General features: G+C 35.7%; 2 protein-coding genes across 3 annotated transcripts in view; one reads left to right on the top strand and one right to left on the bottom strand.

The window, feature by feature from the left end:
• Nucleotides 1–1,110: 1,110 nt before the first annotated feature.
• On the bottom strand, nt 1,111–9,989 carry LOC127800618 (B3 domain-containing protein Os06g0194400-like). Of its 2 annotated transcripts, none has more exons than XM_052335329.1 (7): nt 9,654–9,989; nt 9,430–9,528; nt 9,071–9,108; nt 8,780–8,942; nt 7,293–7,511; nt 6,757–6,853; nt 1,111–1,503 (listed from the first exon to the last, which is right to left on the bottom strand). In XM_052335329.1, the coding sequence occupies exons 1-6, from the start codon at nt 9,789–9,791 to the stop codon at nt 6,818–6,820; spliced, it is 693 nt and encodes a 230-aa protein (XP_052191289.1). In that variant the 5' UTR covers nt 9,792–9,989; the 3' UTR covers nt 1,111–1,503; nt 6,757–6,817. The 2 variants fall into 2 exon arrangements, with proteins under 2 accessions (XP_052191289.1, XP_052191290.1); XM_052335330.1 differs by having other exon boundaries at nt 1,119–1,503; nt 7,293–7,499.
• A 2,542-nt stretch (nt 9,990–12,531) lies between these two features.
• The window catches only part of LOC127799499 (uncharacterized), a 28,042-nt gene continuing 21,944 nt past the window's right edge, over nt 12,532–18,629 (top strand). The window contains exons 1-3 of the mRNA XM_052333580.1: nt 12,532–12,894; nt 13,061–13,149; nt 13,317–13,455. Coding sequence (XP_052189540.1) covers nt 12,741–12,894; nt 13,061–13,149; nt 13,317–13,455 — 382 coding nt within the window. The 5' untranslated portion in view covers nt 12,532–12,740. The remainder of the gene's footprint in view (nt 12,895–13,060; nt 13,150–13,316; nt 13,456–18,629) is intronic.

The following is an 18,629-nucleotide window of genomic DNA, read 5'->3' as shown; positions in this document are numbered from 1 at the left end:
GAAAGTCAAAGTCACTTCCGGGCTAATCTTTGAAAAATAATTTATACATTCTCACAGGTATGATGTAATAATAAAATATTTAAAATTTTACATGGAGTATTGGGATTCGAATTAGTGTAAGCATGCAGAATATCTGACTCTAAATTAATGTTAATAGACTGTGTTCGCATTTGAATTTATTCAGGAGGTGCATTAGAGAGGTCACCCACCCCTGGTGATTAGCCGAGTAAAGTTCAGACACACCATATGAATTAAAAAAAATAATTTATACATTTTCATATCTCCTTTTAATTCAACCTAAACCTATTATTAATGAGAATCCTTACTAAACTAGCACGATTTCAAGCTGAAAATGAACTTATCAAATTAATTACTCACAACAATGAGTGCTTCCGTAGATTTTGAAGCGTAATTTATCTTGATGGCAACTTTACCTTATATTTCACCATAAAAATTACTCCCTTTTAACTAGATTTAAAAAAATAGATGATATAATTAAAAAATAATTTGATAGGAAAAGACTAAATGATTAAAAAAATTGATTTGATAGAAGAAGACTATAAAAACTTCTTTCTCAGCACCCATATTTTTTGGGGTCGGTCTGTATTTAGTTTTTATTCTATTATGTACGATTTTCATCAATGACAAAAGAGAACAACCAACAAAACTAGACTAATAATTTCAAAAATCCCATTGCACCTCCACTCTTGTACCTTAGCAAGTTAATTAAACTTAAATTACTTGAGTGCTTTTTAAGTTCTTCCTTTAAATCTTTTGAATCCCAACTTAATAAATATAAAATTTTTGTCAACAATAATATAATTATTAGACATTCAAAAAGAAAAAATAAATAACTTTAGGCAGCCAATACCCTAAAAGTACTTTTGGGAGTTACTTCTACAACAAGAACATATAGGCGAACCAAATGGCAAGATATCAAGAATTAGGTAACATGTTTTAAAAAAAATTATGGGATTGATTTGCTTTGTGGAATATTTTAATGCTGCATTTTGATGGGTCTTTTTGTTAGGGACAACAATGGTACTGTATTGTTCTTGCTATTCTTTCCCAATCTAAGCAGGGCCCGGCCCAATTGTCTATGGTCCATTGACTATCCTTTTCACGTCCCCCCAACAGCCTGGGAGGCCCTTATGTCAATCCATACCACAAATAAGTCACTTGGCAGATAAGTCCATACCATTAGGAACTTGAGTTCTCGGCTTCACCACAGGCGAATCATTTCCCTCATCCATTTTAATTTTTTTTTTTTTCAAGTTTTCACTTTGGTAAAGATAACTCTTTAAAAAAAGAATTTTCAATGTCCGAAACTCTCTGTTTTGCAAGACTCGTAAGAGAATCGTATTTATACATAATTTTCTTTCTTTTTTTTTTTTGGCAAACATAACATTTTTCCATTTGAATGACTACATTGTTTCCAGGTTTCCATTCAAAACTAACAAAAGACGATTGAGAAGCGGGCTAGAAATCATCAATCTTCTTCACCTGCAAGACATGAAAAGCGAAGCGCGTGAGCCATAAACAATCTAAGCCTGCCTGTCAAAGTAAGCCAAACACCAAGAGAAGCCAATGCCAGATAATTGTTTCATTGTATCATACAAATACAACAGTTGGTTGTTTCTCCAATATTCCTGAATGGACACATCAATTGGGACGACATTCTATTTGATTGTATTAGTACAGAAGCAACAATTTTGAAGCTGTGACGGCGCAGTAGTGGAGATAAAATGGTCTAAAATGTGATGATAATCATAAATGGTGGACATTTCTTTATCAGGAAATGAGTAGCACCCTAGCACTAGAAAGGCAGATGTTTTGACTAAGACAATGTAAAACTATCAAGTTTCATAGACTTCTCCTGGTTTTTACCAGAAGTGGTATTCGCCAGAAATTGCCACGGGGCAGCCTTAGCCATTGTCGCTCCCCTGCATGCGAGGCCCGTCCCAAAGGGGAACACACTTGAAGATACTTAAAGAAGACCAGCCAGGGGGGGAGAATTGAGAACCATTAATCCGCAAATCGGGGGAAAGTCCCTCTCCCGCGATTGAAGCCCTACTAAGATATCTAGATCCACCTCCACAATCAGGTGGAAGAAGGGCATTCAAGGACCCGTTTCGGAGAGACCAAAGAGCAGTTCACTTGTTTTGCAGGCAGATCAAAAAGTGCCTCACATTGTTGGAGAAGGTCAATTCCAATTACCAACTCAACACTATCCACCTCAGGCATTGCTCACTCCCCATATGACAAGCTCACCCATTCTTGAGGGTGCATGCTGATCACACGCATATGTAAGGAACTACATGCATGCCTCTTCCAAGCTATGAGACTGCCATAATTGAGATGAAAATCGCAAAAACAACAAAAACATAGCCTGTATACTATGTGGGGTCGACTATCTAAACTCTTTAACTCATCAGTCGTTTTTGTTGGCCCCTACTTGTGATTAGACTCAAGATGGGGGGTGAATTGAATCTATATAATTTTATCAAATTTAAGCTTGAATATGTGATTGGTGGTGTTACAAAATATTTAAAAACAAGAGTCACACAAAGAACACAAAATTTATAGCAGTTCAGTGTCTACGACGCCTACATTCACTTTGACAAAAAAAAAAAAACACATCTTGCATTCCACTAAAACAAAACCAATGAGGTTTCTACCAAGTTCACCTCAAGAACTTGTTCACACTAGATTTGATCAAGCTGTAGGAAGCTAACACTAAAAACAATTGTTTATACAAACTAAATATAAGCCCCAAGTCCACACTTTGGACCAAATATGATAATAAAAATAGCAAAGCAACAACTTTAAATGAAATACTTTAAGTGCAATGTTCACAAGGCCTTGAATGATTAAGTTTCGATGAGTCTTTAATGCCTGGGTTGCTCCTCTCTCACAAAATAGAACTTCAGCTTTGAGAGCCTTGAGAGTTTTTTCAGCTGTGAGTTTTAGTGTGCAATGAATAATTGATTCTTGATCCTTTTGAAGTTGTTTATATACTACATATGCTGATTTTGAAGTCCGCCAATGGTTAAAATCACATTTAATGCACAATACTTACACTTGTAGCACAAAAAATCGTGCAAAAAATTAGCCATTATAATCGTACAGTTGAAACTACAGTTGACTGTAGGATTGATTGTAGATTCAAAATCTTAATCTAGTCATCTTAGTCAATCTAGCATTTGACCAAAGGCACCGGTTGTCAAATCCATTATGTTTTTTTTTTTTTTTTTTTTTTGGGGGGGGGGGGGCGGTTTGGCCTAGGTGAACCAAACATCAAGTGTAGACCTCAGCTCCCATTTCCAAAATGTTGAGGAAGTTCAGCTTAGTCAAGCAAGACTGTAGGGTCGACTGTAGATTCCAGAATGTGACCAGACTTAGTTCAGTTGCCTGTTGGGGTTGACTGTCATTTCCAGTATTTAACAAAACCTTGGCCTGGTCAAGCTAAATCTCCGCTCAATCAAGCTAAGCCTCGATTGTAGGATGAAACTCTAGAACTTCTATTTTGTTCACCCAACTTAAACCTTAGCTCTAGAACTTCTAAACTTCAACTTTTAAGCATTAAAACGCATTGAAATAAATCATGTTTAAGTTTTGTTAAGTCATCAAAACATCTATTTAGAGATTAATCATCAGAACATTTATTTAGTAAAGTCATTATAACTCATATTATACCCAAATTTCTCCCACCAAGTTTTTCTTGGTTTCCCTCTACATCTTTTGCTAGATATTAGTTACATTTTATCAACTCTCTTCACAAGAGCCTTTATTGATATTCTTTTCACATAACTAAATTATCTTAATCATGTTCACATATCTTATTTTCAATAAAAGTCACTGTGCAACCATCTGTAAACATGGTTGTTTGTCAAACCAAATGAGGATTGCATGACATAGAGGGTTGGGGCAATGTGACAAGAGATATTTGACCTTATATATACTCTGGGGACTAAAGTGAATCATTGAATCAATTGTTGGGTTGGGTTTCCCTCCTAGTTGAAGGATGGCCCAATAATGGCCTAATAATGGTTGGGACGTTTTATAAAAGAATGACCCAATAATGGTTGGGGCGTTTCATAAAAGAATGACCCGATTTCTTTTACTAATATCTTTATTTCACGAGACTAAAATACCCTTAATGAATTAGGATTTTTTTTAGCCTCTTAGAGTATAAAATTTGTGCATAACAGGTGGGGAAAACAGAAGAAAAAAAACATAATAAAAACAACAAATTTCTGGGAGAAATTCAAATTTCCATTCTTGCCTGCACAGATGTGATCGAACAATCAATTAGATGGTCGTTTGTGCTCTGATTGATCTGAAATTTTAAGTATGTTCCAGACTCCTTGTTCTAGGATCTGGACGGTAGAGATTTGATTTGGTGGCCGGGATCCTTGAGAATCGAGCCGTTTTCAATCTGATTTGTGGTTTGGCTTTGATTTCTGTTTTTGCTTGCGCAGCGGTGATTGAATAGGTGATCAGACGGTCTATTCTGGTCTGATTTAGCTGAAATTGGGAGGATACATTCTAGACTCGTAGTTCTAAGATCTGGATGCTGGAGATTTGTTTTGGAGACTGGGAACCTTGGGAATCAAGCCGTCTTCGTACTTTGGTCTATTCTTCGTTCTCTTTAGATATTTTATTAATTTGAGATAAGATTAATTATGTTTTGTCTCTTGCCTCTTGTGACTGTTGAGAGGATTTTGTAATCCGGATTTGGTGATATTAGTAGAACTTTTGGATGGATTTCGGTCCTGTGGTCTTTACTCCTCACATTGAGGGGGTTTTCCACGTAAATTGGTTGTCTCTTTTACTTTTGTGATTGCACTTGATATTTGGCTAGTTTTTTTATTTCCTCACAGGTTTTCACAAGAAGGGATTTGGTATATTGATCCCAACATCAATCTAATTGTCAAAGATGTGCACGTCTTCAAGTTTAAACTTAGTATTAAGGAATTGATCAAAGAAATTATTCTCTCCGAATTGATGGCTTTGTTTGCATTTTTCACCAACATGTTTTCAATCACAATTCTATGAATAAACCAAAAGAAAAAAAAAAAAAGAGGAAACATTTTTACCCACTTCATGTCCCTCTAACCCGTCCCACATCTAGTTTTTAAGCTCTCCTAACCCATGCCCATCTTGCAATGAAGTGATCTAAAACTTGAACCTAACTCAAATTACTAAGTATTGAATTTATTGTTGTTATAAGATAAATTCTCTCAAAGCCCTCTTTTGAACATCATTATATGCAGAGAGTGGTTAAGCTTTTTTCATTCATGGAGATATGAGAAAAGGGAGAGAGGGGGATGACAACAATGGGCCTCTGAAAAAAAGATATTCTCTCTCCAATAGGGATTTTAGACTTGTTAGAAACATTGGCAACAGATCAAGAAGTTGGTGACTATTTTTTAGGACCAGTTTTCGGATCTGCAGCAGGATGAGAAAGAACCAATTTGAAAAGTTGAACAGCTAACTGAAGCTTCAGTTAAACAGATAGAAATAAGATCTTACCATCAGGTTAGAGGCCACTTTATATCTGATCAAGGAGGATGGTTTATGTGTAGCCACACAGGTTGTTGTTGAGCGACAAAATAGAAGTACTTGTGGACTTGCAGTTGCCTAAAGAAGTTGAGTTAGAGGTTGCTAATGGAGGATTTGTTGACACTGTTGTGGAATATGGTTGGGTTCAAAATTCTGTAGAACATGCAAGGAGTTTGGCCACTATGTTACCAATTGTAGAGAGGCTACTACAGGAATGGGGAGTGTTAAGCCCAGTATTACCGGACAGACTTGGTTCCAGAAGGAGAGTGGGAGAAGTAAACAGGAAAGGCGGTAAAATGACATAGCAAAACCCAAATGAAGAGCTGAAAGAGGCAAGTTAAAGACCAAGTGGGAATCTTTTAACAAGAAGAGGTCAAAATGCACAGCAAAGGACTAGTCAGAATTCTATCCCTCATCCATATGGTTTATTTTGGATGTAGGAATATCAGGGATTTAAATACACCCCTTCTTTTCTGAACTGCAGTCAAGAATTTATCTAAAAATTTTAAGAGTTAAACAGGCTAATAAAGAAGACAGTTTAGATACATATCTTCTCAACAGAAAAATTTCACATAGCGATCACCTACATCAATCAGGGTGTCAGGTGAATAGACCTTATCTTTTTCTTCTTGTTCTTTTACTTCCTTTTTCTTGTTTTATCTATACCAGTATCAGAGGAATAAAAGCCCTCCCAACACCCCCCCCCCCTCCGCTCACACGCATGTGTGATGATCAAAAGGAACTGGTTTCATTATTTCACATTGCACCTCTATTTAGAATAACAAACATCAGTAAAAATTTCCTGTTAATTGTTATAATGAGCAATGCCAGCAAAAGGAACTGATTTCATTGTTTAACGTGGCACTTCTATTTAGAATAACAATAATCAGTAACAAAGTCAGTCTAATTTCATGTTATGAACTATATCATAACATGGATTTAAACTATCATTCTGTTCAATTTTTAGCAAGAAATAATGTTAATGTGCAATTATATAGTCAAGGAAATTATTACCAATAAAAAAGATTTCTCATTTTCTTGTACTCATCCATAATAGCAAGACAATAGAGAAAATTTTGAGCTGGGAAAGCAAGAAACTAATGAAATCAATCAAAGACCTGAATCAGCTGATAAAAGAGTCAATAGTGAAATGAAAATAGTAAGCATAGGGAAGAGGCAAGTGTAAGTTACCTGTTTGCTTGATTAGGATTGGAAGATCAAAATACAGGACCTTCAAAGATCATTAGTTGTTCTACTCCTTAAAACTATTTGCCCTTATAATGTACACCTGCAGAAGGAAGATAATATAACTAATTTGTGGGCGGAACCATGTAATGCCTTTCACCCCCCCCCCCCCCCCCCCCCCCCCCCCTATATGTACTCATTTATGTAAATACACATGTAATGCCTTCTACATGTAGTTGGCTAACAAGGAAAAGACAATAATAGCAACAAACAAGTGCATAGAAACAGGTAGGGACCATATGATATTCATAATTGAACTATACAAGAAAAGATGTGAATAGTTCTTTTGTAAGTACTTTACATGTAAGATTGTGTTTTTCTACATCAAGCAGGTATCAAACGTGAAAAACATATGGAAGTATGAACTTTAACTTCAAAAGACTCCTCACATTCAGGGGGAAATGACATCTGAACGAGTAAACTACATCTTAAAGAAATATGGGCAGAAAAAAATAGGAATTACTCTATTTAAAACTTGTCACCTTGAATGTGGTAGGATTGATTAATTGGAATACAAGGGCATCACCATCAACCAACTCATGATCAATTGAAAATCCTCTCCATCCACCACTAAGTCCACACTTTCTAGCCAAGTATACTGTTGGGTAGTCTTGTGCCCTTTCATCAATCAATGTCACAGTCTGATCAGACCTTGGAAGATTCCTGCGGCAAAAACCAGAAGGAAGTCCCTGCCCGTATATCTTGGGCACATAAATATTTATTTGATCAAAGGTAAATGAACTTTAACCATTTATGATCCCCAAGAATAGGATAACAACAGCAATGAAAATTATCCTCGTACCTGTTTCTACATCTTGATCTCACTATTTTATTTGTTTGATTCAATATGGCAATGCTTCCATATAATTTATAATAGCTGGCCTAATGTATCTACATGCATATGTACTCATTTATACACACACAAAGACAGACGAGTGAATGAAACAAGTTCATATCAAGTCAACTCGCAGTTTCCAAGTAGTACAGCTGCAACTTTGAATCTGAAGTCACCTGTTTAAAAGCTCAAACAATTGGAGTATTCCATATAAGGACAATAACAACATCACAAACTTAAGCCCACTAGGCGTGTCGCATGGATTGCAGGACCATTTCCTTAAAATAAATATTTCCCCATAATGGCTTGTAATAAAAATTATAGAAGTATCACAAGGACGTCATTTTGGCTTTTTCTGTAGAAATTTTGTGATAAGATTAACATATCCATAAAATAGTCACATTGTTGGCTTTTTCTGTAGAAATTTTGTGATAAGATTAACATATCCACAAAATAGTCACATTGTAACTTGGGCCTAAATGATCAAACTAGTAATGATCACTATCCTCAATCCAAACATGCATAGATTTCTCATTAACCAAAAAAACAAAAAAAACAAAAAAACAAAAAAGATACTTCTATAGTTTAGGGGAAGCCACACATAGGGCCATTTTCTTCTGATGTTAAAGAAAATGTAATTTTTGAGATAGATGTAGAACCCCTGGCATTGAAATTGGCAATTTCATAGTAAATTTGGATGTTATACCCGTTAAGGATAACTCAAGAGATCAGGAATGTTTGATAGAATGACAAAAGAAACAAAAATAATATCCTACAATTGATCAATGGTCAAGCAGCTGTTGAATGACAAGTCATGCGTATGATGTATCCTCCCCCAGCTGCTCCCCCTTAACACTCGGGGTTGGTTGCCTTCCCACTTTAATTTTTTTTTTCTCTATTTTCCCAACTAACCAAATAGAAGTGTAAATCATGAAATATGGATTTATTTGTATATAATTGACACTGGAAAGGGCACCAACAGTTCTATTAGTCACAAAAGCTTATTTTATGGAGTCCAAATGCAAGTTATTATCATCAGACATGACACACATTTTTATACCAAAGTAAGGCCTAGTCTGCTTAACAAGACTAGATCAACCAGCCAAAATCAGTGTAAAAAACAAAGTCACCTACCAGCCAAAATCCTCCAGTCACATGTGACTGGGTCATTGGCTTCACAAAAGTAGGATAGTCCGCTTCCAGGTTCGATTCAAGGTGTTCTGCTTTCTCTATCGCTAAGGTCCTGACCTCATCAGAAGCATATACCCGGTTTGACAAGTCCCTTCTTTTATAGTTCCTGCATAGCACACATTCTGCTCTTACAAATGCATTAACAAAACAGAGAAATAAAGGGGCCCGGGGGGGGGGGGGGAGAAGAAGCAGGCATTCAATTCAGGGTAATCGACTGCTGCTATAGAGAATTACCTTCCAGATCTAGGCAACTGAATTCGCTCATAAATGACCTGCAAGAAACAACCCAAAGTTCTTATGATCACTGTTTTCTCAAACTCAACAATACTTAATTTAATACCCAGAGTGATGATAGGTGAGGGATCCTTCTTTACCAAATTCATCAAACCCAGGTTTCTGAAATAATAGACTTCAGGTTAGATTGACAACACCAGCCTCTACATTTAAAACTTGAAAATATTGAACAGTGCGTTTGAAAGATACGATTTTATTAATAAATCAGTTCGATAGTAAGTTGAACTGTGATTAGAGAAATGAGCCTCAAAACAGATACCTTCGTTAAAAAAAAGAAAAAAAAAAAAGGAAAAACATACGACTTCTTTATATTGTGGTGCAGGCTTGTCGGCGATGCGTCTCGACCTCCTTACAGCCACCGTTTCTTTTCGAACGATCCGAGGTGTCGCCCTCTTCACCTTTTTGGTTTTTTGGGTACACAAAGACAGAGCAACGAAGGTTCATCAATGCCGATTCTGTAAATGTCAAAGAACAAATATATATACACACACAAACAGAGGGAGGGAGGGAGGGAGATAAAAACCGGAGAAGGCTTGAGAGGGGAATGTTCTTCTCTAAGATTTTGAGAGAGATATGGGAGACGAAGTTCTTCCAACTTCTTCCTGTTCTCTTCCACTCTCTGCCTCCGCAACTCTTCGTATGTAACCTTCGCCAACACCATTTTTTTTTTTTTGGCTCTCTTTCTCCGTATTTCCGATCAAATCTCTTCACAAATGTCTCACTTTTTCTTCTCACGATAAACTATCAACAGAAATCTTTGCACCCTTTCGCGTTTTAGCCTTTGTGTTCGTACTCAAGCCCGAGAACGACGAACAGAGAGTGAGTGAGTGAGAGAGCAAAGTGGCCTTTACATCCGGAATTTATGGGCAATGGAGAAAGGACATGAAATCAAATTTGTACAGCGGAAAAAATCGATCGTTGGTCTCCCACTATAACCTGGGTTATGATCGGCTTACCTGGCGCGCAGCTGGTTGGCTCACAGCTCAATTTTGATTGACTAAAATGTTTATCGGAACTTAAATTGCCTTAAAATTTTAAATTCTTTAACAAACAAATATAAAATTTAAAAAAAAAATTGTTAACGAGTATCCAGTTATGTTGTATTTAATATATTTTATTTTAAATTAATATATAACAATTACATATTATTTTTAAAACTCAAATTTTTTCGATAGATAAAATATTTTAATATTAAAAGCAAAATTATTGAATATATTTTATCATTATGCAATATTTTAATAAAATGTGATATGTCTATGTTATTTTAGAGAGTCCTGTTAATATTTCTTAAATCATGTTGTTAAACAAATGGACAACAAAAAGTTAACATTTTAAAATAATTATAGAATATTTCTCAATAACTTTTTCAAGCTAAATTTCCTTTTTTGTTACCTAATTAACCCAACTTTTATTCCAAAATAAAACATTGTTTATGTAATATGATATTATCACTGCTTGCAAATGTTTAGTATAAAGATTGATAAAATAATATATGTTGGGCACATCAATTGGTTAAGTTAGAATAAGTTAAAATTTGTATCCATAAATTATAGGTTCAACTTCTTATCCCTATGTAATGAGAAAAAAATTTCACATGTAATTTATTTTCTTTGCCAAAATCAAGAGTATGACCAATAATAAGAGACCGCACAAGAACGATAAATCTCAAAATTGATATAATAATGTCTAAATTTTTATATTATGTTTTAGAGAAAACCTTTAATTTTTAACTAAACAAATAAAAGTACGTAACAACTAATTTGATATATGAAGTGGGTTATGTTACATGCATTTGAGATTGGAAAAGTCTAGAGAGCTCAACGGGCTTATTGACTGCCCTATTGAAATAGGATAAAAAGACGATTTTACCCTCGTTCACTTTGCAAAATGGGCCACTGTTGCTTTCTCCTTACTCGCTCGTCTCCCTTCCATGGCCGTCGCCTCGTCGTTGCGCCTTGTCGCCTCGCTACCCTCGTCTTGTCGACTGTCGCTGCATGGTCGGTAAGGCTGTGGAGGCAAGGCGAGGGCAGTGAAACGACGAGGGCGAGGCACTATAACGGCCATGGAAGAGAGACAAGTGAGCAGGGATAAAGTAACTGTGGCCCACTTTGTAAATTTGCAAAGTGAGCGAGGGTAAAATCGTCTTTTTATTTTTTTTCTGTAAGAGGCTCAATAAGCCATTGGGATCTGTAAAATAACTCTTTAAGATTTAAGATGTCATTAAGCTTTTAATTTAATTTTTAAATAAATATTGTTTATTATATCAATCAATTATTTAATGAATTGTTAGAATTAGGGATAGCAATTGCAATCGAAATTGTGGGGAATTGAATTAGTCAATGCAGTTAAAAACCCTTTGACTGGGTAATGATTTAGTTTGGGAAAAAATCAAATACTATTTCAATGGGTATGATTTAGTTATAATTTTCACTAAATTCAAACTAAAATTTGAATCGAAACCGAACTGAATACGTGGGTAATCGAACCGAATATACATATATATAATATATATTTATTTAATATATTATATATAACATAATATATATATTGACTAATGCATTTTTTTACAAGTATTTTAACAATGTATTACAAATATATAAAATATTTAACATTTATAAAGTAATTAACAGATAAAAATAAAATAAAATTTTAAAATATTTTATTTTTATCAATCAAATAATTATATCTAATAAATTTGAAGTTAATTTGTAACTTTATACAAGAAGAATGTCATTGTATTAGAGTTTGTATTTGTTTATTGTGGAGTTAAAAAATAATTTTATGAATGCTATTTGTACGAGTTTGTCTTTGTTTGTTGTTATGGATTAAATTAAAAAAATTATAATTAAAATCGAAATTGAATGTTTTGGTCATGATTTTTAATTTTTAAAACCAATAAATAATAGTTTAGTTTTAATTTTAGTAATTTAAGTTTGATTTAATTATAATTTTACCAAAAATCAAAATCAAACCGAACAATTGACAACCTTAGTTAGAATTAGTGAAGCTATCTACTGCTTAACTCAAAATTAACACCTTAGCTCCCACAAATAATAATAGATGGTTAAATTTTTTATTTAACTTATAAAAAATAATATTATTTTATATATAATATTTAAGTATAAAAATATTTATTTAATTTAACTTACAAAACTATCCATTTTATATGGCAAAATAACGTAATTACCCCTGCTCAGTTTATAAAGAATAATGTTATTAATATATCTTTGTGTACACCTTGAGCTATACAAATATGTACCAATGATAAAAATATTTCTCATGAAGCACATAGAAACGTGTGAGGTGTATGAAGATAAGAGATATTTTGATCATAATATCTTTTTATGTGACTTAAAATATATAAAAATAATGTACATCTACCTACCGTATATTCGTTTCCAACACCAACAATACTTGCTATTATACGAAAAAAGGAAGAAGCGGAGGAAGCATTTGATTGCAAGCTCAAGCTCAGATCGATTGATTCCCTCGGAGGCAAGAACGGCATCACTCTCACAAAACAATATCGAACACCATTGTGGGTCGAGTGAGGAGACACCCAGATTCGCAGGTGGAGATGATGGGATGGAGACGAGGTTAAGGAAGCAATATGGCGAGGGCAAACAATGGCAGAAGAAAATGGTGCTCTTACAAGCGAACGGCTCTCATCATGTGCTCAATCAATGTCGGCTTTGCGCTCTACGTTGTTAATTTTCTCTGCACCTCTCTTTACACCTACTCTTACCGCGATTCTCCCGACGCTGGTATCATATCTACGTTTCCTACTGGATTTTGCTATGTTTTTACGAATGTACTGCTTTTTGGCGATTGCTTTGGGGGGCGATTTGGCAATCTGAGGCTTTTCATTCAGATGCCCAATCGCGCAATGTTAGAAATGGCTTCCTGCTGATGGGTGCTAATTTTGCACAGTTGTTGAGTACACCCCAGATCAGATTAGGAGAATGGAAGAATCAATTCGATTGCGAAAAACATCGGAACCTGTAAAGCTTATTAAATTGGTATGAGCCAGTTTGGGTTTAGGGATTTCTCGTGGTGTTGTGTTCTATCTTAAGGTTTTGATGAGGGTGATTGTAATTTGTGGCTGTTGGATGTTCAATTCTGTTATTTAGCTAGTAAATTGATTAAGCAGCTCGGTTTAACTAAGCCTATTTGATTGTGATAAAAGGTTAAAGCAATCGAGAACGAAATTTTAAGTGAAGAAATCACAGTGGCATTGCCAAAACACTTGAAACAGAAGATAGCAGATGAGATTCTTGAAAGGTTGAGGATGTTGAGTAATGATGCCGACTCAAGCCAGCAGCAAGGTCAGTGGAACGAACTTGTAGTTTTTTAGCAAATCTTAAGCATTCTCTGCTTGCATTATGAAATGATATTTTTTTATTCTTTTTTAGCCTGTTAGATTTGTTGCTAGTTCATTTACATGTACAAATTATCATCTTTTACTCTTTAATCATCATGCATGAAAAATTATAAGCCTTCTCTTTCCTTAGTTCAGTGTATCTTGAAGATCAAACTTGTTCCTGAAGTTTAGGGGAGTTAACCCACTGTATTTCAAAGTATAATCTCCTTTATCATTTTAAAATGGTGTTAAACTTGATGAAGAAAAGTCTTATACAAGGGTAAGCAAGTATTCAATGGTAAATAATTAGTTATTACATTATTGACTTAAGTGGTCATATAGTCAAAACATAATTTGTAACATCTGAATTTAGGTGCCATTAGTTTGTGATACCATAAAATGATATGAAGCTTGGATTTCTAAAACAGGTAGGCATTGGCTCACCCTACTTAGAGGTGAGACTAGCCATGAGCCTTAAACCTCAGCCCAAAAAGCAAGAAAGCCTAATCATAAATGGAATTCTTGTTAGTTTTTCTTGATCCAAGGACATAGTAGTAATTAGATAATAGATGAATTTCCTTTTAGTTGTATTAATGAATTTCGTTTTAGTTGTATGGTAGTTGTAGTGGTTTATACCTAAAGGACAATTGCCTTTAACTGTACTGATTAGAATATTTGGCAGCCCTATTGGCGCCAAATCTTAGCTACTGGATTAGTATATAACATAGTTCTGAAAGGCGCGATACGCAAAGGGTCCTGGAGCCTAAGGCGCGAAGCGCATGAGGCGAGGGGCGTCTTTGCGAAGCAAGGCGCACATTTTAGAAAAAAAACTCAAAATCTTGTAAAATCATAAAAAACTATCAAATTATCAATAATGACACATGCATATCATTAATGATTCATTATCTTCAAATTCCAAACTAACAACATGCAAATTCTAAACTAAAAACATCATCAAAGTTCAAACTTAAAGTCTCAAACTCGTTTAAGTACCAATCATCATGCAAAGTTTTAAACAAACATATAAACACTACAAGTCCACAATCAATAAAGAAGTTTTAATCAATCATCATCAAGGAGATCATCAACATCAAGGTCAATATCTTCATCATCCCCTTCACCAAATTGAAAATCATCATCTAACAGTGCCATATTTCACTCATCCTTGTTATTCTTTTTCTTTTGCATGTACTCTCCAATCTCTTGTTTTACTGATGGAGGACATTTTGGACAAGTTTTTGTACTCTTCACAATCGATAAACACTATAAGTCCACAATCAAGAAAATGTTTTCATTTTGAAAAATGTTATTTTCTTAAGTGTAGAAGATTGATGCATTATAAGGAGACATATAAGAAAATGTTTTCATTTTGAAAAACTATCTCCCTGTATTTTGATAGCTAATATTCATTGTTGTTAAAATGATTTTTAATGAATTTTTCAAGAAATAGTAGTTATGTATTTTGGGGGTGGTAAAATCGTTAAATCCTGAGTTTGTACTAAAATCAAAATTCTATTTTCTTATTGTTATGGATTTTGATTTTTTAGATATTTTTATTGAATTCAAATGAGAGGTACTTTCTTATTTACATTTATGTATTAAAGTAAATGGAAGGTAAAATATAAATTAAAGAAAATGTGGACATTTACTTGAACTAAAGAAATGTAAATATGTATACATGCTGGAACTGAGAAGAGGTGAGGCTGGAGAGGAGAGGAAGAGAGGATGCAGGCGCGGTTGGAGTCGGGAGGAAGATGGAGTGAGGAGGGAATTGGGCTGCCCAGGTTTTAATTAAAACCTAGGTTTCATGAGGCGCGCCTCTCCTCTTTGCGCCTCACCGCGCAAAGCGAGGGCCTCGCTGAAATTGCCTCGCCTCGACCCAGGCGAGGCGCCGAACTGGCGCCTTGCGCCTAGGCGCTTCTTTAACAACTATGGTATATAAGAGTGATCTCATCTAATTCAAGACATAAAAGAATATTATTGAATGAAATATGATTTCAATCTCTCTCAATTTCCCTCTCTTTCTCTCGGTTCTCCCTAATCTCTTACTGTTTTTGTTCTTCTTGAATTCCCTCCCATTTTTTCAGATCTATCTTCCCCCAATTCCTTCCAAATATCTCTTAAACCCTAGGTTGAATCCTAGGTACATGACAATTGATATCAAAGCAGTCAATCCTCGGCTGTGATTTTGATTGATTATAAGATATGAACTTTGGCAACTCTTATCCAAAACGTGAAGGCGAGGCAAACCAGGAGATTTCAGGTAGTCGATTCCGAAAAATTCAAGAACTTCGACGATTTCAATTGGTCACAATGATGATAGGCAAGTGCGAGTGCGAGCAACGTGCTGATATGAGTCTTAACGGTATGAAGAACGATTCAACCGAGAGTTCTAGCAATTTCAAATGGGCCTTGGCGTTGATAGGCGAACAAGATCAGTGATTCTGATTTGATCTTGGAGGTACCAATGACCGATCGAAATCGAGAGAGAGTAAGCAAGATCTTGGCTCGAAATTGAAGGTAGATTTCGACTGTAACTTTAGGCATTGTTGCAGTCAAACAAGGAAGGCGAAGCCGATTCAGGAGGCTTTTCAGAGAATTGACTTTGTAACCCTAGGCGCTTGCTATTCGATCTTCAGGAGAATTGATCTGAGCAAGGTCCTTGGCCGACGATCTCATTAGCAATCTCTTCACAATGGCTAATGGCACTAGGATGAAGCAATGGAGTCGCAGTTACAACAAGTCACGACTGCAGTGGCAAACATACAGGTCTGGATGGGAACTTCGGAGGCATTGATGGAATTGGTGGTGGAAAGGAGGATAGAAGGAGCAATGGAACGATGGCGCGAGGAGAGTCGCAATTAGCATAATCTGCTGCGTGATTAAATGCACAAACTGATGCAGCAATTCATGATGATGTTCACCAGCCAAAATCTAGTGAGGCTCTCTCCTGAATTCCCTCCTAGAGAGAGTTTAGAGCCAATCCTTCTTGGGCATGGTACAACCCACCGATCCAAGGGATTGTTTGAATTTGATGTGGATCCACCATTAGTAGGAGAAAATACTTTGGATAGGAGGCAGGGGGCTCTAGTTGTCCCTAATTAGCCTAGTTTTCCCATGTCGAAACTAGGGATCCCATTGTTTGATGGCCAAAACCCAAGATGGTGGGTGAGGTGTTGTGAACGAATGTTTAGCGTGTATAATGTGCCCGAACAACAAAAGGTCACTTTGGCCACTGCCTACCTCAATGATGTTGGAGATGCCTAGTTTTAGGGTTGGAGTCGAGGAAAGGAAGGTTGTTAGTGGGCAGAATTCGTGGAGGACTTTTGCAAGAGTTTTGGAGATTGGAATATGATGAAAGTTGTTGAAGAATTCAACAAATTGAGGCAAGAGGGGACAATACAATCATATCAGCTTAAGTTTGAGGAGCTTAAATCGCTCATGTTGATCCTTAATCCCCACCTAACGGAAGGGTACTTCGTCTCAAGCTTCATTAGCGGCTTGAGCGAAGAATTGAGACCTACCGTCAAGATGCTTCAGCCACAATCCGTCAAACATGCTGTAGAAAGTGCACGATTACAGGAAATGACCGTGAAAGCCCTTATGAAGAAACATTAGCCCCTAACCGAAATTCATCTTGCAAATAGTTCGCAACTGGAAAGAAATCCAAATCATAGGGTTTATGCTAACCCTAATTCAACCAAGTCTCTTTTGATGGAACAAAGGAGACAAGTAGGGTTGTGCTACCGGTGTAGAGAACAATTTAGCCCATGTCATAGGTGCAAGAAACAATTACTATATATGGAAGGATTGGAGGATGGAAAAGCAGGAGAAGAAGAGCAAGTCGGGATTGGGTGAAGAAATAGGACCAATTGCAACAATTTCTTGGGGACAAGAAGTCAAGAGCTCTCTCTAGGGGGGAGGGAGGAAATTGTCATGACCACATAGTAGTAATTAGATAATAGATGAATTTCCTTTTAGTTGTATTGATGAATTTCCTTTTAGTTGTATGGTAGTTGTAGTGGTTTGTACCTAAAGGACAATTGCCTTCAACTGTACTGATTTGAATATTTGGCAGCCCTATTGGCGCCAAATCTTAGCTAATAGATTAGTATATAAGGTTGAACCCATCTAATTCAAGACATAGAAGAATATTATTGAATGAAATATGATTTCAATCTCTCTCAATTTCCCTCTCTTTCTCTCAGTTCTCCCTAATCTCTCTCACTGTTTTTGTTCTTCCTGAATTCCCTCCCATTTCTTCTGATTTATCTTTCCCAAATTCCTTCCAATTATCTCTTAAACACTAGGTTGAACCCTAGGTACACGACATAGTTGTCCATGAAAATTTTAATCTTACTAAGTGTTGTTGGCTACATAAAATCTATACCTTCATCCATTTCTATACATGGCCATATTATTTATAAGGTTTGTTGCCCAAACAATAAGCCGGGGATTGACCCTTTTTGATTTTAATAAAATCTAACTTAGTTCGTTGAATTAATTTAAAATGATTTTATGTTGTTCTAAGATGATTGCCAAATATGAAAATAGAGTGCATACACAACCAAGAACAAAAAGAGTTTATAGAGGTTTATATCTTTCAAGCGTACGCCTTATCTCTTAAAGGGAAACCTTGAAGGTTCTACTAAGTAGAATCCCTAACTTTCAATGGAGCTAGAAAACCAATACAAATCCCTTACCAAACCAAGAAAAATCCTGTAGGCAAGAACAAGTCCCTCACACCAAGGTGAGAATCACCTCACTTAAGTGAATAATTACACCAACTAAAAAACACTACAACTTACAGAGCTTTGAATACAACAAAAACAAAGAAGGTGTAAATGAAAATCTCCTTCAATGCTCCAACCCTCAGCAACACACTTTCTTTGTCTTGTGAGAATTGAATGCTCTTGCAAGTGTTTTTAGATTTCTGTGTATCCTTAAGTCTCTACGGAAGCCTTCATTTATAGTCCTCAATTCAAGAAATAGTTGTTAAGAGAGAAATGAAAAAGAGGGAACATCTTCTATGAGCACTCAACCAGAACCCCCTCGATTTCATTAATGAAATATCACAAATCTATAGAAATGAGGTTAAAAGAGAAGACAACAATCTGAGGGAAATATCTCCAAGTCCGA

The sequence above is a fragment of the Diospyros lotus genome, chromosome 4 (assembly GCF_014633365.1).
Source record: "Diospyros lotus cultivar Yz01 chromosome 4, ASM1463336v1, whole genome shotgun sequence".
Lineage (NCBI taxonomy): Eukaryota > Viridiplantae > Streptophyta > Magnoliopsida > Ericales > Ebenaceae > Diospyros > Diospyros lotus.
Note: the sequence above shows the minus strand (reverse complement) of the source record. Positions and strands in the feature narration are given on the sequence as shown.

Excerpts from the sequence above, each read along its gene's own strand:
- LOC127800618 (XM_052335329.1), bottom strand. The coding sequence starts at position 9,791 with ATGGTGTTGGCGAAGGTTACATACGAAGAGTTGCGGAGGCAGAGAGTG. Across the intron at positions 8,943-9,070 it reads CAGTTGCCTAGATCTGGAAG|GAACTATAAAAGAAGGGACT; the intron begins GTAATTCTCTAT and ends TGTGCTATGCAG. Across the intron at positions 6,854-7,292 it reads TCAATCCTACCACATTCAAG|GTGTACATTATAAGGGCAAA; the intron begins GTGACAAGTTTT and ends TTCCTTCTGCAG.